This window comes from Ovis canadensis, chromosome 5 (genome assembly GCF_042477335.2).
Source record: "Ovis canadensis isolate MfBH-ARS-UI-01 breed Bighorn chromosome 5, ARS-UI_OviCan_v2, whole genome shotgun sequence".
In the NCBI taxonomy this organism is placed as follows: domain Eukaryota; kingdom Metazoa; phylum Chordata; class Mammalia; order Artiodactyla; family Bovidae; genus Ovis; species Ovis canadensis.
In genome coordinates this window covers 55,518,067-55,538,427 of record NC_091249.1, presented here as the reverse complement: position 1 = coordinate 55,538,427, position 20,361 = coordinate 55,518,067, and the positions used below count along the sequence as shown (strand labels likewise).

General features: G+C 43.6%; 1 protein-coding gene across 1 annotated transcript; it reads right to left on the bottom strand.

Moving 5' to 3' along the window:
- Positions 1-5,700: 5,700 nt before the first annotated feature.
- Positions 5,701-14,953, bottom strand: PGBD2 (piggyBac transposable element derived 2). The gene is made up of 3 exons (XM_069589664.1): positions 14,692-14,953; positions 10,848-10,910; positions 5,701-8,303 (listed from the first exon to the last, which is right to left on the bottom strand). The coding sequence occupies exons 2-3, from the start codon at positions 10,862-10,864 to the stop codon at positions 6,539-6,541; spliced, it is 1,782 nt and encodes a 593-aa protein (XP_069445765.1). The 5' UTR covers positions 10,865-10,910; positions 14,692-14,953; the 3' UTR covers positions 5,701-6,538.
- Between the last annotated feature and the right edge of the window lie 5,408 nt (positions 14,954-20,361).

The window sequence follows — 20,361 nt, the reverse complement described above, 5'->3', positions numbered from 1 at the left end:
AGAGCCAGAAGTAAAATGTTTATATTAACAAGATAGAAAAGTTTTGCGAAATTTACAAAACCACACACTCTGGTTTTCCTTCCCACAATTTTTCAGATGAAATCAATCAAGGCTAAACTATGAGGCAAGGAAATAAAAGTTAACACAAGACTTCATTTTCTAGAACTGTTCTCTAGAACTTCCTTGCTACGTCACTTCCACTCACCTTCTCTCCAGGTTGCTTGTCCCTGGAAACACAGATCTGAGTTTCCTTCATGCAATCTGCACCTTCTTCCCTGCCCTGCTTCATCCACCAACATCCCCAAGACAGCCTCCAGCTTCTAAAGAATAAGGAAGCACTCAAAAGGGCTGTGGAGCACATATTTTCTTTCACTGACATCTTATTTGCTGAATGTTTCGTCTTCTGTGTCTTCTGATCTATGGCTGTCACCCTTCCAAGGTTCCTGCTGAGTGCTTGGTTAGATGGCTTGTTTTTTCTAAACCTTATGGTTTGTGCCATATATTCCACCACCATTGTTCTGGAGCTGGTTCACACTGACTCACAAGAGCTAATTGTTAAATAATACTGCAAGTTGGTTGTTAAACCATTGATAGCATGGTGGAGGTATTCAGACTATGGCAGCTGAAAAAGACTATAAACTAATGCTTTTAATTTATTTTTTGTCTTGGAATATTTTTTTTGAGAGCTAATTTACCAACACATCACTGTCTCCACCTACACCTTGAAGGAGCATCATCATTTCTTCTGTGAAATCACTGCCCTCCTGAGATTCACTTCTGAATTTCACTAGACATAGTTTTTGATTTCAGGGTTTGTTTAACCTATCCTTTTTATAACTTACCCTCCTCAACCCCTCCAAGTACTCTGCTCAAGTGCTGAGCCCCTACTCTTGTGCTGCCGCTGTTACAACCCCAGAGACCACCCATGTACACAGGGAAAAACAACTTATTTTTCCCTTTGATTCACTGCACACCAACACCCCTCATTTATCATTTAAGAAACAAGGACAGTTATTCTATCATTCAAGAAATAAGTGAGAGGGTAACAGGCAGGACGACCAGGGGTCTCCAAATGGAGGAAATAGGCTGCAAGTGTCAGACATTTTTTTCTCTCTCTTAAGTGGCAGGAGGAAACAAACTAGTGATACATTTTCCCTCCCCTCCTCTATACAAATTTAAAAAGAGGTTTCTCCTAAAATACTGTGTTGGCATAATGACACCTGGTTCCACCTGAACTTAACTATTCTCAAACCTTGAGTTAACCAATGCATTTTTCTTATGGAAATGTTTGTCTTAAGCTATGTTAATGTACTACACATTTACCCCAGCCTCTGTCTTCAAGTTGGTTCTGCCTAATGGCTCAGAATCAACTTGACAAACCAGTATGTTATACTCAGACATTGTTTCTCTAATCTATGTAAGTGAAACTATTTGTATGGTAATCTGCCTTTCTACAAGATTCAAGTCAATCGTTTTATGTCCTGGGATGACTCATCTGGTGCCAAGATACATCTTATGGATGAGGGGCCTGGTGCCATTCTCTGAGTTTTAAGACATTGCTTTCTTTCATTAACAGACTGCTAGTAACTATATAACATCCAGCTAAAACTAGCAGGGGGGTATTCTTTCTGCCGTCTTCTGATGTCTATGTCAGAAGCTTTCTCTATCTCCTTTATACTTTAATAAAACTTTATCACATAAAAGCTCTGAGTGATCAAGCCTCGTCTCTGGCCCCAGATTGAATTCTTCTCCTCTGGAGGCCAAGAATCCTGGCGCCTTTTCGTGGCTCAGCAACAACCTTTCACAAGGACAGTTCTATCATTCAAGAACAGTTCTGAAGAGTATTAACATTCAACAAGGACAGTTCTGAAGAGTATTAAGATATTTAAACAAAACATTTGATGAAAACTGAACTGACATACCCAAGAAGCTCAAATGTTCCCAAGCAATAGGAAGAAACAGGAAGAAAACTACGAAGACCAGCATAATAAAATTGCTAAAAATCAGTGATAAGGAGACAGCCTTAAAGCACCTGGGGAGAAAGACACATTATGTACAGAACCAAGAGAATAAGAATTACAAGAGACTTACCAAAACAACAACAACAACAACAACAACGCAAGCCAGGAGACAATGAACAGGTATCTTCAGAGTACAGAAAGAAAAACTTGTTTATGCAGCAAAAACGACTTTTCAAAACTAATGTTAGTAAAAATGCCAGAGTAAGGACTTCTGAAAATAAATTTCATACCCATAAAAGCAGTGAAAACACTGGACATTTTTCCACAATCAACTTTTTCAGACTTCTGAAAATTAAACAACAGCTTTCAGCAAGCTGGTGAGGATTTACTTGAGAAAAATGGCTGAAACTTACTAAATCTGTGAGTTTTATGGCCTTTTAACTCATCTATTCTTATTGTTCCCTCTCCTGTTTAGCTATAATCCTGAAAAACAACAGCCTAAAATGGAAAAAACAGGAGCAGGGCAATAACTGGAGTGGCAAGTCAAGACTGGATCTCCTTCAAAGACCAATCCCCAGAGAATTATCATGTACTCTGTTTGCTGATTCCCTGGAAGATCCCCACTAGCAAAACCATCTATATTTGATCTGACTCAGCACTCATCCAGTACAAATAGGCCCCATAGGCATTTTGAAAAAAACAATCAAAGGCGACTGTTGGAACATAGTGACTACCAAAGGCAATACGTACTATTTGGGCAAAAATTGGTTAACCAAAAGACTTAAAAAGAAAACTTGGGCAATGAGATATCTATAGCAGACTCTGAAAAGCTTTCACACAGTCCTGGGATTCTTGAAGGCTGTGTGCTTTCATAGGATTGTGTACACTGCCAGAGATGTGTGCTTACTCAGGAATACCTGAGAAGCTCTAAGCACTCACTTCTGGTTAACAAGGAGGCTCAACAAAAGCTGGAGGTGAAGGCTGAGGTGAAACTGTACACTGCCTGACTGAATGCTGAAGGCAGGTCCCAACATGCAAACTGAGGTCCACAGCAAAGACTGGGAGACTTATGGGTTATAGGCTGAGGGAAGAGGGAAAATGAGTTGTTGTTCAACTGATACAGTTTCAGTTCTACAGATCTTTTGCACAACAATGTGAATGTATTTAACACCACTGAACTATATACACTTAACAACTGTGAAGATAGTAAATTTTGTATGTTTTACATTTGTTATTTTATAAAGACATAATTGTCTGGTAATCAATGAAGCCTTAAGACAAAGTCGTTTTCATTGTTCATTAGAAGAACTTCAATGTTATACATGTTTCCACAGTCTGGTATACTGTTTTTTGTTTGTTTGTTTTTGTTTTAGTTTTGTCCAGCTTCTTAACAACTGGAAGGATTTTGAAATGTCATTCAGAATAATCAGGAAAACTTTCATATCCTTTCCAGTTAAAAGATTCGTGAATGGTTCTGCTAGAGTAGACAAGGCAGACACTCTATTCAAGGGCTTCCCTACTTGTGGGATTGGGGACCAACCATAGTTTCATTTTGTACCCTAAATTCCTTTGGGAGTATGCCAACAAGGAATGTCATCTGGCCTTGACTGCCAGTTGTGATACTTGGTATTGTCTACACAGATTCTACTGTATTAGATCTGGCATCATTCAGTGGCCTGGAATAGTCTGCACATGTTCCTACATCATTTACAACTTGAGACTATCCATCAGTCTCAGCGGCAATTTTCCCTTCAGCTCTTAAGAAAGTATTAGTCACTTAGTTGTATGTGACTCTGCGACTCCAGGGACTATAGCCTGCCACGTTCCTCTGCCCATGGAATTCTCCAGGCAAGAATACTGGAGTGGGTAGCCATTCCCTGCTCCAGGGGAGCTTCCCGACCCAGGGATTGAAGCCGGGTCTCCTGCATTGCAGGCAAATTCTTTCCCATCTGAGCCACCACAGAAGTCACAACTGGCCATTCTGTAGCTTCTGGAAGCTTTACAAACTGTTCTTACAACCATTCAATTAATTCAGTTGGATGATTAGTTAGGTAAAAAATACCTGGTAAGTAAACGCTAAAATCTCAGGATCATTATGATGCAAGAGACGAAAACTGAAAAGTAAAATTTGATCAACAGACTTCTTAAAACAAATGCTTTTAAGTGTCCAGGCTAGATTCCTAAAAATGTGCCAAAGGTATAAACATTTTTTAACGTTCATTTTGAAAGCATTTCAAACCTACAAAAGTTCCAGTGGTACTAGATAGCTAGCTCCTATTACCTATCTTCCCCAGATGTTGACATCCTACATAACCATAGTACAATTGTCAAAGGCAGGAAATGAATATTTATAAAATGGTGTAACTTCAGACCTTATTCAAGTTTCATCAGTTATCCCACTAAACCTTTTTTGTGGAACCTGGCCAGTATCACACATTGTATTTGTTATACTTCATTGGTCTCATCTAATCTTGGACAGATCCTCCTTTTCATTTTCTTTTACAGCCTCAACACTTTCAAAAGGTATTAGCCAACTGTTCTATGAAATGTCCCTCAATTTGGGTCTATCTTGTGTTTTCTCATGATTTAGAATTCAGGTTGTATCTTCTGGGCAGGAATATCACAGTGTACCTACCATACCTGAGGTGAGATGGGTAGCACAGGGCATCTATATCTCAACACTGGTATTATGCTGCTGCTGCTAAGTTGCTTCAGTTGTGTCCGACTCTGTGCGACCACATAGATGGCATCCCACCAGCCTCCCCCGTCCCTGGGATTCTCCAGGCAAGAATGCTGGAGTGGGGTGCCATTTCCTTCTCCAATGCATGAAAGTGAAAAGTCAAAGTGAAGTCACTCAGTCGTGTCCGACTCAGTGACCCCGTGGACTGCAGCCCACCAGGCTCCTCCGTCCATGGGATTCTCCAGGCAACAGTACTGGAGTGGGGTGCCATTGCCTTCTCAACTTTGTTTGATTGTGGTGGTGTGCCTGATTTTCCCACTAAGTGGTTACTGTTTATTCCTTCTGGAAATCTTGTAAGGAAGTTCTTAGCCCTAAGGTTAGCATCTATGGATAGTTACTGCCTGCAGAATGACTGCTGTGACATTTGCCAAATAGCAGTATTTTATTTCCATCCTCCCTTCTCCATTTATTCATTGGGATTCTACTAAAAGAAGGATCTGTCCCTTTTCTCCCTTTTATTTACATCACAAGGGACCAGACATTTGCTTTTTTATGGGTATAAACAATTTTTAAGATTTTGGATGGACCTGTTAGGTCACCTTCAGAAAGGCTGTGCAGATTCATACTTCCTCAGGTACTGCATGAGTCTGTCACCTTTCTATACCCATACCAACAGGAATTATGTACAGATAAATTAATTGGTTTAAAAAAGGATATCTCAGTTCAGTTCAGTGGCTCAGTTGTGTCCGACTCTTTACAGCCCCATGGACTGCACCACCCCTGGCTTCCCTGTCCATCACTTATGTATCTTCACTGTTCATCTTCCATTTGTTCTTTTATATATAAGTGAACATTTTATTCTTGCCACCTATGTGTTTGTAGGATCCTTTTGCACTGAAGATACTACTACAAATGGAGTAATGTGAAACATATCTTCTCAATTTCCTCATGTTTTCCTTTGCTAATGGATGTTTTAGTTTTATATGGTCAAATATATTAATATACTCTTTTTATTTGTGCTATTGTAGCAAGTTCTTTCCCAAATAAAAATACTCAACATGCTTTCTTAGGTTTTTTATTAAGTCCAAATTTTTATATGGATTTCTTATATTCTTCTGGATTATATTCCACTAGGCTTTCCAATATAAACGTTTTTCTTTGTTTCAATACTTTCCCCCAAAGTTCAGGAATTTTTAAAGGCAGAAATTAAATCATTGGGGAAATATATTTAATCTTTAATAAATGATGCTGACCATCCTTTTGGGTGAAAAAATTCCCTCCTTCACACTATTTATAAAAATGGATTCCATATGGATATACATGTATTAGGAAAATATTTTTTATCAAGAAGATACAAACTCTATAAATCTAGTCAGCTGGATAAATAATGGCAGATTATCTACCCCTGGAAAGCTTGCTAGCATTAGATAAAAGTGAAATAAATATGATTAAGATATCCTTCATCATACTGATACAATATTGCCTATATCAGATTAGTATAACTGATAGCATATACTATAAAATCTTTTTACTGTTCACAAGTTTCTCTAAGGTTTTGGTTACATTCAATTGTTCTTACCAGACAGCTATACCCCAAAGGAAGAATTTTATTTGAATAAAAAGGGCCCATAAGTTGAAATAAATAGCTGTATAAAATATATCTTTACAAAAATTTATGATTACTAATATAAATATTAATGTATATTACATGTAAGCATAATAGAATATAATTAAAAGGTAACTGTAATGAAAATGGGGAAAAACACAAAACCAAATCAAGGACTCAGGTCTCTTTTTGTCAACACCACACATAAGTGCCCCAAATGCTCTATGTAATTAGCTGTAAACATCTCATTGCAAACCAAATATCCAGAGGGCTCCCTCTGCCCATCAGGCGTTACCGGATGTGGTATGCCCTGAAGCACTTGGCGTGGACGCCCTTCTGGCACTTCTCGCAGCGGGTGTTGGTCTGTGAGTGGCACAGGGCACATCGGGTCCTCTTGTCCTGGTGGATGATCCAGTGCCCAATCATGTCGAAGCGGCTCTCAGTTTCCAGCCGCCTGCTTCTCCTCCCTTGGGAAGATGTGTCTGCATTGCTCTCTAAGTACACACAGGCCACATATCTTCGGAAGGCCAGGAGGTCCACCTGGGCATCATGGCAACATATCCTATGCAGCTGCCAAGCATTGTTAAGGGCCGCATCAATAACATAACCAATGAAACTCGAGTACCACTTCATACCCCGGATCTTCACCTTGTACTTGGCGATGTTCTGGTCCATACGGCCGACACCCCCCACCTTCTCCTGGTACAGTCTCAGCAGGGATGGCTGATGAACCTGGGTCTGCATCTTGGCTGCTCCTGAGTGATGGCTCGTCAGCCCCACCGGCTCTATGCCCACAGCATTGGAGCAGATGTTGACCACACTGCTATCGTGCCAGCGGCACACAATGATCTCCTCACTCTCGTCAACTTTGTAATCAAACGAACCCCTCTTCATTTTCTTCAGTTCTTTGGGATCTTTAAGGGGACAACGCTCAGTTCTGTACTCACGAACAGTTCCTGTGGCCTTCACTCCTTTCTTCCTTAAAATGGACATCAATTTGACACTTGTAAAAACCTTGTCAAAAAATATGTGGTATGGCAGACAGCCACGCGTCTGAAGTGCGTCCACAAATTTCACTACCATACTGCCTCCCAGGTCCAGGCCCCTGTCTGGCTTAGTGAACAGTGTGCCCTGGGAGGGCTCAAACCACACCAGATAGCCCCTGCTGGTTGTCCCACACCAGATCTTGTAGCCCAGCCTCACAGGCTTCCCTGCAGGCAGCTGCTTAGACCCCCGGTATCCAAAGTATTCACACATGGATTCGCCAAAGCTATAGAACTCTTCCAAGGGTGCATGTTTCCGGAAATTGTAGTTCATGCGTACGATGAGAGGCCTGACCTTGGCAAACCTATCACTTTCATCAAGCTCATTGTTATCTGCAAAATGCAGGTATGAGAAGATCAGTTCAAATCTGTCCCTTCGAATTGCATCAGCCACAAGATGGTGATGTGAGTCAGGAGATGTTTCCCAAAACATCCTTCTCCTTGGATAAGAGATATACCCACTTAAAATCAAAATGCCCAAGACACACTTCAATTCCTGGGCTGTGAGACCCAGGTTGACATTTTTCTGCCTAGCATAACGATTGGTTTCATTAACAATAAAATTAATCGTTCCTTCATCAAAAAACAGTTCAAAGAGACCTACAGGACTCAGTTCCTGGCTTTTGAGATCTTCCATATGAGGATCTGTTGCTGTCCAACTGCTGAAGTCCGGGTGGATATCTCTTTTGGTCCAAATACGTTGAGGTTCCACTACTGCCTTTCGCTTCTTCGTGGCTGGCTGCAGCTGCAGGTCATCCTCCTCCTCCTCCCCGGTGCCAGAGTCCTCAGGAACCACAAAAGCATGCAGCACATTACCAGGCACATGGGTTCCTCGCTGGCCATCTTCATCACCTGAGTCTTCATCAGTGAAGTCCCCTGCAGCATTTTTGGGCGGTGCAATGAAGATCTCCTCCCTACTGTGGCCAGATTCCTCCTCTTCCAGAGCATTCAGAACCTCAAGTAACTTCACAGACTTCAGCTTTGAGCTGGTACTTCTCCCAGTAGAGAGGCCGCTGCAATGACAGGAAACAGAATGAAGAGAGGCCATGCAGGAAAGCTAGTGCTTCAGCAGAAAACTCCACCAAACCACTGCTCAAGAGGGGGGCACGCCCACTGTAACAGCATCTCAGATCCAACACCACCAGGCAATGTGCCAGATAAGTCAATGTTCCAGACAAACACAGATTACTCTTCTAATCTGTGCTTTAATAAAGGGAGGCATTCTAAAGAGGTATTCCATACTTCCTTTCCTTCTCAAGTCTTTGAATAGAGGATTCCCTCTAGTGATGAGTCCAGACGCCACTGTCATCACCTGGTTAACAGTAACTGCCGATGGGAAGGTTGGGCTGCTGAAGTGACCTCCACTGATGTCTCTTGACTTAGTGACCAGAGCAGCCCTGCTTTTGTGCTTCTGCCTTACCTCTCTCTTCCCTTGTTCTTACTCACTTGACAAATATAAGTTTCCTCACTTCCCAAATTCTCATTATCCCTACCTGAACTCTCACTACCCAAATTCAAGACCTAGCCAGATTCAGACAGATTTTCAGATGGCTCCCTCAACATCTGTATACTGCCTGCCAAATGGATTGAAAACATGGAAACCCCTGCTATTCTAATTCTGCCTGTCCATGTGGGAACCAAATACAAGAGATGTTTGTATTTAGTGCTGCTCAGGGACTACAGTGGCCATACTCCACTCCCCAATCTGCATAGCACTTGTTTCCAAATGAAGGAAACAAATGACATATCAACAAGCAAGTAGCTATACAGGATGGCATCAGGTAGTGATGAGAGCCATCCTGAATAAGGGACAGAGAATACAGCTGTATTCAAGTAGCTGGGGGTGCTACTTTAGACAGATGATGAGGGAAGGCTTACAGGGCAGACAGACTGGCAACGTGAAGGAGTGAGCCTTGCAGACAGTTGGACACAGGGTATCCCAGATGGAGAGAACTGCAGGTACAGGCACAAGACCCTGTGGCCGAAGGGACTTGATGTCTATGAAGAGCAAGGAGGTTAGTGACACTGCAGACCACAGTGAGGGGAGAAGAGTAGAGCAGAGGTAGCTAGGTCCAGGGCCAAGGCTCCACAGGGTTCCAGAGTCCTGATGAGGACTTCCAGGTTATCAGAGGAAGTCCCTAAGGGGTACGGAGCAGGACAGTGAGTGGTCAGTACATCACTGTGGCTATGAGAACAGACTGGACTTGAGAAGGTGGGCACGCTGATGTCCTATTTCCTGGCCACTGCATGAGAAAAGCCACACACCAGAGGGAGGATAAGATTTTACCATGAAGGCTATTTCTCTGCAGGCCTGCCCTATAGTTTTGGAGTTTAGGTTGCACTAGAGACTCACTCCAACCTCAGTTTCAGGGCATTGGCTCCACCAGCCCCCATGCTAGAGGCTAGGGCACAAGACATCTGACCTCTGGGGAGGTGAAGTACACCTCAAGCTCCCTGGGCCAGCCAGAAAGGGAGAGGAAACCTGAAACTCTCCCTCTCCACAGACCTCAGACGAAGACATGTTCTCAAAGAGCATCAGCCCTTTTCATGCCCTCTCCAGCCATCCATGGTCTATAGCAGCAGATCCACACCTGCCCAGCCATGGTCTTGGCTAATCTCACCACTCAAGCTGTTGCGCACCCACAGGCCCTCAAACACCTTCTCTGCCTGGCTATTCACACCCTACAGTGAGAAAGCTTGCAGGAACTTAGGCAGCCCCACACAGAACCCTCTTGTGTCTTGAAGGATGGGGAAAGCAAATCACATCTTTAGATCAAGTGTGGAACTAGAGCTACACAGCTGCATCCACACTCCCTTGTCTGCCTTGCCTTTTCTCCTATCTTCCTTTCTCCTCTCCCTCCTTGGTGCTTCATAGACAACAAGTGCTTAGGGTGGCTGGCAGGACTGAGACCTGAAAATGTTATAAACTTGGCCATTCAAAAGCAAAGGGGTAAATACAGTTAGCCTTGAATAACACAGGTATGAACTATGTAAATTAAGAGAAGACTCTTGAGAGTCTCTTGGACTGCAAGGAGATCAAACCAGATCATCCTAAAGGAATTCAGTCCTGAATATTCACTGGAAGGACTGATGCTGAAGCTGAAGCTCCAGTACTTTGGCCACCTGATGCAAAGAACTGACTCACTGGAAAAGACTCTGAGGCTGGGAAAGATTGAGGGCAGGAAGAGAAGGGGACAACAGAGGATGAGATGGTTGGATGGCATCACTGACTCGATGGACATGAATCTGAGCAAGTTCCGGGAGTTGGTGATGGACAGGAGGCCTGGTGGGCTGCAGTCAGTGGGGTCGCAAAGAGTCGTACACAACTGAGAGACTGAACTGAACTGAACTATGTGAGTTCACTTATACATGGATTCTTTTTCAGTAAATATGTACTAGAGTACTACACGATCCTCAGTTGGAGCCAGCAGTGCAGAGGGCTCCATTATAAAGTTACACACAGATTTGTGAATGCACAGAGGTGAGCAACCCTAGTACCTATGTGTTGAAGAGTCAACTATACTAGCATAAAGTCTTTCATCAAACATTATTCCTACCTTGAAGATGAAGCCATGATATACTGGGAACACAGGTTATCTTTACTTGCAGAGTCTAAGAATCTGTAAGAAAATGGAAGTCAGTTTTAAGAAATCATATGCAAGACAATAGGACCTTCTCTATCATTTGAGGGAAAAAAATCTCCAGATTCACTACCAACCAGAGGGAACTGGATCAAGTACACACAGAAAATTATGTGTAGTTGACTGGCTAGTCAGAGGAGAAAAGAAGAAGCTCCTCCATCTCACACCTCACAACAAAATACATTCTGGGACAGGGTTTCCCATGATCAGAACTATTGGCATTGTGTTTGTTGTAGGGGGCTTCCCTATGTATTATGTGATGTTTAACAGCGTCCCAGGCCTCCATTTATTATGTAATAATACTGGTATTATTGTTCTACTGGTATGTACCAGTAGAACAACTATCCCACTGGTTGTGAAAAACAAAACGGTTTCTAGACATCACCAAGTGTTCCCTACTACTGTCCTACGTCACTGCTGCCAATAGAACTTGCCACAATGATAGAAATATTTTGTATCAGTGCTATCCAATAGAGTAGGCATGAGACACATGTGGAGATTAAGCACCGGATATATGGCTAGTGTGACTGAGACACTGAATTTTTAATTTTATGTAATTTTTAGTAATTCTAATTTACATAGTCACATGTGGACTGTAGCTACTTTTTAGACAGTGAAGTTCTAGATTTATTAAGCACTAATTGCAAAAAAAAAAAAAAGGAAAACTTTAAAACTTTTGAAGTATATTAATGACCACAGCATGGGGAAACTTTTCTTTTAGAAAACACAGAAACTCAAAGGAGGATGGACAATTTTAACTATATCAAACTTCCAACAAATCTGTAGTAGGTTGTTTTTGAACTGTGGTGTTGGAGAAGACTCTTGAGAGTCTGTTGGACTGCAAGGAGGTCAAACCAGTCAATCCTAGAGGAAATCAACCTTGAATATTCACTGAAGGACTGATGCTGAAGCTGAAGCTCCAGTTATTTGGCCACGTGATATGAAGAACTGTCTCACTGGAAAAGACCCTGATGCTGAGAAAGATTGAAGGCAGGAGAAGGGGACAATAGAGGACACAATGGTTGGATGGCATCACCGACTCAATGGACATGAGTTTGAGCAAGCTCCGGGAGATGGTGAAGGACAGGGAAGCCTGGTGTGCTGCAGTCCATGGGGTCGAAAAGAGTCGGACATGACTCAGTGACTGAACTGACTGATCCCTAGAAGCCAACACAGTCCCTGGCATGTAACAGGCACACAGTAAATACTTTCTGAACTGAACAACTTCTGCTGAAGAACAAATGGCCATACTACAGGGCATTCTCCTAATTCTATAGCAGGATTTCATTTTCATTTTAACTTTTTGGCTTTAAGACAGCTATTTACTAAAGTACTAAGGAACTCAATACTTAATTCACCCTAACAAAAATGCATTCCTAAAGATTCTCTAAAACTTTGCATAGGAAATGTCTAGCAATGGAGAGCCAACTGATACAGTGGACTCAAACAAGAACAGAAGGGATAGCTAGGCAGAAAGGGTAGGAAAAGCCATTTCTCTCTTTCTCTGGCTGTGCTCCTCAGTCCCTCCATTCCCTACTGTATGGCCCTTCCATCCTTGCCCTTCTTGACAGAACCACCAGAGGAAATGGACAAGAGTAAACAGTGCCTCTGCAGGCTAAGCGAAGTCCCAACGGGAATGATTTCCAGAAAGAGACACTCCTTTAGCAAACACATAAGTGACTACTAGACACCTAAGCATGTATAAAATCACTACTCTAACAAGGCTACCAAAAAGAAGAGGTAGGCGAGATTAAGATCTACAAAACAGGACTTGGTTAGATCTAGTCAGGAAAGTCACAGAACTTCTTTCTAAGGAAAGGATAATTAGACCTCCCCTAGGAAAGAAACCCTCCAAAAGAGTACAAATTCCCCGAGGAGGCAGAGAACAGCATCCCAAGCAGAGGAAACAGCAAATAAGCGGGAAAGCAAAGACAATTAGGACAGGGTAGAGAACCCAAGGGAGAGAGTGTACAAAGAGACTAGATCAGCTATGCCATGTCTTGAAGGCACTGTTTAAAGAGACTTATCTTTATCGTAAAGCAAAGGGAAATCAAAAAAGGTTATAGGCAGAGCATGACACAGTGGGGTTTACATTTTAATGAGTTTATTCTGACTGTGGTATAGACAGCTGAGTGGGGGCACCAAAGCAGATGTAGGGAGATAAGAGCAATAATCAGAATGGTGGGGCATACGGCAAAAAGTGGGCCAGTCCAAGTAGGATTCAAAAAGTAAACCAACAAGTTTGGATCATTGAGGGGATGGGAGAGGGCTGATCAGGGAGGCCTCCCAGAGTTAAGGCTTAGTGGCTAGGGTAGGGTGGTGCCATTCACAGAGGCCAGGAGCACAAGAATGGCATGAGATGTGGGTGATTTGGAGCTGCGTCTTGCACATATTGGGATGGAAATGCCTTTGAGATAACCCAGAAAGGTACTGAAAGGCCACAGTCCCTCTGGGTCTGAGAAGTGGCCTGGGCTAAAATCATTAGTGAGTCAGTTTTCTGAGGATTTGTGGAAGCCCCAAAGCCACAAGAATCCCTGAAGCCACAGGTGATACCCAGGGAGGAAGCCCACATTGAAAGAGAAGCTGGAAAAGGAGGACATCTTCAGAGATGTCTAAGAGATCTAAGGGCAGGAGGTTGACCTGAGAGATAGAAAAACCAGGAGATGCTGAGCAGTCAAGGGCCAGATGTGTCAAGGCACAGGTGTGCAAAGCTGTGGCTCAGTTGGACATTCTCCGTTGGACATTCCCAGAGGCTCAGCTGGACATTCTCAACTGGCTCTGGCACCCAGGAAGAAAAGGCTGTTAGATTTGAGATCTGATGTTCCTAGAGCCATTCTGAAGGATCTTGGAGGTGAGGGGACCTCTAGTGCTTAAAATATTAAATTTTCCAATGAGACAGGACATCTAAATGGAACTAAATCCTTACTTGGATCCCATACCACAAAAAGGAAATGGTTGAGAAGAGCAAAAAAATTCTGAACAAGGTCTGTAGATCTTTGGTGTCCTGGTTCCGCTAACTGCTCTCTTAAGTAAGATGTTAACATTTGGGGAACCCAGGTGACTCGAATGTAGGGATTCTTTGTATTAGTTTTCAAAATTTTCTCATTTTTTAAAGTTACTTAGAAAAAACATTTTTTAATAAGACATTTTATAAACGTAAATGCCTCAAAGTCAAGCCAGGTGCAAAACGGCTCAAGAATGGCCTTTGTGAGATACGGGGGCCCTCCTTCTCATACTCATCTCAATGCTAAACAAAAAAGGGTAAGAGAGGAAAACAAAGATGCTATGCAACCTCAGCGATCCCAGAAGCAGGCAGAAACTGGAAATGCCAAAAGCGCCCTTCACACAGCGTATCCCCACGCAGAACCCCCTCTCTCCCTAAAGGGCAAGGCCTCTAAGCCCGCCCGATCCCGCCGACCCCGCCCACAGATGTCCACCCGCTCCGCCCCCAGCGTCAGCCCGCCCCAGCCCCAGCTCCGCCCACAGCAGTCCTTCCCGCCCCAGCCCGGCCTTGCCCCGCCCCCGATCCCGCCCAAGGGCCCTAGCCATTCCTCCCTTAGCGCATACTGCGTTAGCGGGCCCCCGCTTCTCCCACAGCCCAGCCTAGCCCAAAGGCTCCCACCCCCACGCTCGCTCCGCCCCAGTTGACCCCGCCCCGGTGCCGGCCCCGCCTTCCGCCCCAAAGGGGGACCCCCTCAAACGGCTCTCTGAACTCGAAGCCCCGAGGTCTGTTGTGCCTGTACCAGTCACACCTACTCACCGTCCGCCCGCGGCAACGAGGCCCAACGCCTGGGGCACCGTTGAGAAAAAACATCGCTACGGTCCTCCGCTCCCACATCCAAGAGGGGTATAGTAGGCGGTGCAAGCGGAGCGACCTCGACCTGCGATGAACAGACTGGAGCCTCGTGGTTCGTGCCAGTTACCACTCGTAGCGCGGAGCCTAGAGCTTCTCGGCGTTGCTGGCATCGGCCGTCGCGGCAGCGCAACGTCCGGCAAGAGAGCGCTCCACTCGCCTTCGGCCCGCCTTCCGCTCCCCGCCCAAGACACACCCCTGCTTGGGACACGCCCCCGATCCCAGCAACCAACGAGACTTTGGGGCTTCCGCGGTGCTTAGGGGAAACCCGGAAGTGCCTCTGAAGCCAGGGCCAGGGCAGTGAAATATACTCGGCCCCTCTTGCACCCTCCACTCGCCCGGTTCCTTTACTTGCTAGCCTAGGCACTTTCCTCTCTATTACTAACGGAGCCACGAAACCTTTTTTCTCTCTAGCTGGGTGGTTCTCCAATATAATTCAACAACAGCTTTCGCTTGGGAACATGATAGAAATGCATATTCTGGGGCTCCATCCCAGAAATACCTAATCAGAAATTCCGAGGCTTGGCCCAGTAATCTGGATAACCTGCTCAACTTTACACCTTGGACTTTTTAGTTTGGATAATTCTTTGTCGTGGAGGCCTGTCCTGTGTATTGCAGGTAGGATCACCAGATATAAATCAGGGTGCTCAGTTAAGTTCGACTCTCAGATAAAATATATACCCCAAGGTTAATAGATTGGCATGCTGCAGTCCATAGGGCGGCAAAGAGTTGGACAAGACTAAACAATAAGATTAATCTAGCAGTTAAGTATTTCATCTGGTGACGCTGTTGTTCAGTCCCTCAGTCCTGTCCAATTCTTTGTGACTCTATGGACTGACTGCACGCAGCATGCCAGGCTTCCCTGTCCTTCACCATCTCCCAAAGTTTGCTCAAGCTCATGTCCGCTGAGTCGATGATGCCATCCAACCACTTCATCCTCTGTCTCCCTCTTCTCCCCATGCCCTCAATCTTTCCCAGCATCAGGGTCTTTTCCAATTGGCTTTTCCCATCAGGTGGCAAGGTATTGGCGTTTCAACTTCAGCATCAGTCCTTCCAATGAGTATTCAGGGATGAGTTCCTTTAGGATTACTGGTTTGACCTCCTTGTTGCCCAAGGGACTCTCAAGAGTCTTCTCTAGTACCACAGTTCAAAAGCATCAATTCTTCAGCACCCAGCCTTCTTTATGGTCCAAATTTCACATCTGTACTTGACTACTGGAAAAACCATAGCCTTGAATATGTGAACATTTATCAGCAAAGTGATATCTCTGCTTTTTAATGGTAGGTTTGTCAAGCTTTTCTTCCATGAAGCAAGCATCTTCTAATTTCATAACTGCAGTCACCATTCACAGTGATTTTGGAGCCCAAGAAAATTAAGTCTCTCACTGTTTCCATTTTTTCACCATCTGTTTGCCATGAAGTGATGGAACCAAAATGCCATGATCTTAGTGTTTTGAATTTGGAGTTTTAAGCCAGCTTTTTCACTCTCCTCTTTCATCAAGTGGCTCTTTAGTTCCTCTTTGCTTTCTGCATAAGGGTGGTGTCATCTGCATATCTGAGGTTATTGATATTTCTCCTGCAAGCTTGATTCCAGCTTGTGATTTATCCAGCCCAATGTTTTGCGTGATATACTCTGCATATAAGTTAAATAAGCAGGGTGACAATGTGCAGTCTTGACATATTCCTTTCCCAGTTTTGAGCCAGTCCATTATTCCATGTCTGGTTCTAACTGTTACTTCTTGAGCAACATACAGGTTTCTCAGGAGGCAGGTAAGGTGGTCTGGTATTTCCATCTCTTTAAGAATTTTCCAGTTTGTTGTAATCCAGACAGTCAAAGTCTTTCTCATAGTCAGTGAAGCAGAAATAGGTATTTTTCTGGAATTCTCTTGCTTTTCCTGTGACCCAACAGATGTTGGCAATTTGATTTTTGGTTCCTCTGACTTTTTAAAATCCAGCTTGTGCATCTTGAAGTTCTTGGTTCAAGTACTGTTGAAGCCTAGCTTGAAGGATTTTGAGCATTACCTTCCTAGCATGTGAAATGAGCACAGTTGTGCAGTAGTTTGAACATTCTTTGGCATTGCTCTTCTTTGAGATTGGAATGAAAACTGATCTTTTCCTGTGGCCACTACTGAGTTTTCCAAATTTGATGGCATATTGAGTGCAGCCTTTTTATACTGTCCATGGAGTTTTTGTGGCAAGAATACTGGAGTGGTTTGCTGTTCCTTCCTCCAGGAGATCAAACCAGTCAATCCTAAGGGAAATCAGCCCTGAATATTCATTGGAAGGGCTGATGCTAAAGCTGAATCTCCAATACTTTGGCTACCTGATGTGAAGAGCCAACTCACTGGAAAAGACCCTGATGCTGGGAAAGACTCAAGGCAAAAGGAGAAGAGGGCAGCAGATGGTTGGATGGCATCAGTGATTCAATGGACATGAACTTAGTGCACTCTGGGAGATGGTAAGGGACAGGGAGGCCTGGTGTGCTGCAGTCCATGGGGGCACAAGGAATCAGACACAACTTAGCGACTGAACAACAATGAGTGAAGCACTTTAACAGAATCATCTTTTAGGATTTGAAATAGCTCAGCTGGAATTCTATCGCCTGCATTAGCTTTGTTCATAGTAACGCTTCCTAAGGCTCACTTGACTTCACACTCCAGGATACCTGGTTCTCTGGGAGTGACCACACCATCATGGTTATCCAGGTCATTAAGACCTTTTTTGCTGATTCTACCTATAGGTATTTTTATTTGCTAAATCTGGCAGCACTGAGTTAGGCTTTTGAGCATCCCTTGGCTGTATCCCCTAGGGGCCAGTAGCAAACCACACCCCCTGTTCCACTAGTTATGATAACATCAGCTACAAACTGGTACTTGCCATGGGTGCTTTCCATCTACTTCTACAAGGATTAAGTCATGTGCGGCTGCAGCTGCTGACCTTCAACACTCCCTGAAGGAGTTGAGGCTGGAGAGAAGAAATGAGGCGCTCCGTGCTCAGAGAAAAACTGGCAGGACAGGTTCTTCAGATAGTTAAGTATTCTCAGGAGCTGATTTTATGAGCCCACGTCTCATATCATCTCATATCTAGAAAAGCACCAAAATCCTTCATGGTGATGACTGTTTCTTGTGACTAGCAGAAGCTTCACGAGACTAGTAGAAAGTTTTTGGAAAATATGTGCTCGATTGCAGGTACTCCCCCCATTACTAAAATCACATATATACTGATCTTTCTCCCTTGCCTCTGTGGAGCAGTTTCTCAGAGGTATCTGAGGTGCCTCGAATAAAACTTAACTCTCACATTGTGCCTTTTTTTTTTTTTTTTAGTTGACAACAACTAAAATTGTCTGCAGGTGCTCTGAAGGAGGTGGTGGGCAAAGTCCCCCTTCCACCTAGGATTACCCCCATCTCCTCCCTATACACACACTTTGAGGCTCAGCTCCATAAGGCATATATGAGTGTACTTTACAGTAAAAGGTGCCTTGACCTCCAAGGGATTTTCTAAACACAAAAATCCCTGGGACCAAATCATGCTAAATATTCAAGAAGGGGGCCAAGTAGTAAAGATTCTGTATTGGCTTCTCTAAGTTGGCATTTCTCCATAAGGATTTTGGTTAGTGTAAAGTGTAAACCACCTAGGTCAGGAAAATAAGTCATCATCCTCATTTGTGAGATTCTGGAGCCAAGGGCACACTCAAGTTTGTCATTGTTTATTCCACAAATCTGTATTGATGGCCTGCAAACAAGATATAGCAGAGAACAGAAAAGTTCTTATTCTCATTGGAGTCTCTTTTTAATACAAGAGGCACTCAAGAAACAGTGTCAAAGGTGATAGGTGCTGTGAAGAAAAAGGAAGTAAGTTAAGTGGGTAGATGAGTTCTGGGAGGGTGGGGTGCTATTTTAGGTAACATAAGTGCAGTGTTTCCTATCTTCCTTTGTTCCCCATGCCTACATCTCATTCATTCACACATTAGGCAAGATCTGTTGCAGTAAAAACAGAAATGAGTGAATGGCCTTTGGCACATACCAGTCAAACAGGCCTGCAGGAGTTAAACAATCTTTGTTGTTCTTTGGCTGTTGCTACTAGCAAACACTTGTAGCTGAATTGTCCTTTACAAAGCTAATCACTCTCTGACTGATATATAGATTATACTCTGCACCTGGCATTCTTTGCCCCCTACACTCTTGTAGCATTCTGCATTTCAAAAAGAAGGTCATGGGCCAATAACTGCAGGGTCACTAGACCCAGTTGCTGAGTTGCCTGATGGCAGCTGTGGCCATTTTGAGACTACAGAAGAAAAAAAAAAATGCAAGACCTTTAAGAGGATATAAAACCTCTCCCTATTCCTGAGCAAGGGGGGCACAGCTCTTGAGGAGCCAGCCAGCTGTGTTTCCCTTTTCCTTGGCAAAAATAATAAAGCTACTCTTTTCTGTTTACCCCAAACTCTGTCTCTGTATTTCTATTTGGCATTGGCAGACAGGGAGCCAAGATTTTGGCAACACAGCTACTGAATGCCCATTCTGTGACAGACACTGCTTACATTCTAGTGAGAGAAACAGATAATAAACAAACTGGTAAAATATGTGATATTTATTATAAGTGGAAAGTTCTATGGAGAAAATAAAATCAGAAAAGGGGGATGTTGTATCCTGTTTTAATATTGCGGTCATGGAAAATATCCCTGAAAAAAATTATATTTGAGGGAAAAGCCAAAAGATGTGAAGAATAAGCCACTCAGAATTCAAGCAGGGAAATACTTGAGATGGGGAGAATAGCATGTTCAAAGACCCTGAGGTGGGATGTACCCCAACACTTTGGAGGAATGGAATAGCTGCAGCTGAGTAAAGAAGGGGAATCAAAACAGTGAAGTTGGAGAGATGATAAGTTATATGCCAGATATGTGGCCAGCCTCTGCATGCATTTAGGGTTCTAGTGGAGGAAGAATGCAGTCTGATGAAGCTTTTATAAACGTCCTCTGAGGTGAAGCAAGAGCAAAGAACCAGCCAGGAGTCTACTGCAGTGGTTCAGACCAGAGATGATAGTGACTTAGAAGGTGCGAATGGTGGAGCCAGAGAGAAATGGAGCATTCGGAAAGTATTTTCCAAGTAGAGTTAAGATTTGCTTATAGATGGGATGTAGATCATGAGAGTAAGGAGTCAGGGAACACTCAAGGTTTGGGGCCTTCACAGGTGGAAGAATAGGGTTGTCATTGACTGAAAAGGGCAAGATGGCAGAAGGAGCAATTTTGGTGGGAGAGGAGGAGTCTGGTGTTAGATACATAATCCTCAGCATTCAAAAAAATAAGATCATGGCATCTAGTCCCATCACTTCATGGCAAATAGGTGGGGAAAAAAATAAAAACAGTGACAGACTTAATTTTCATGGGCTCCAAAATCACTGCGAACAGTGACTGCAGCCATGAAATTAAAAGACGCTTGCTCCTTGGAAGAAGAGACACGACAAACCTAGACACGTATTAAAAACCAAAGACATCACTTTGCTGACAAAGGTCTGCATACTCAAAGCTATGCTTTTCCAGTAGTCGTGTACACATTGAGGTTTGGCCCATAAAGAAGGCTGA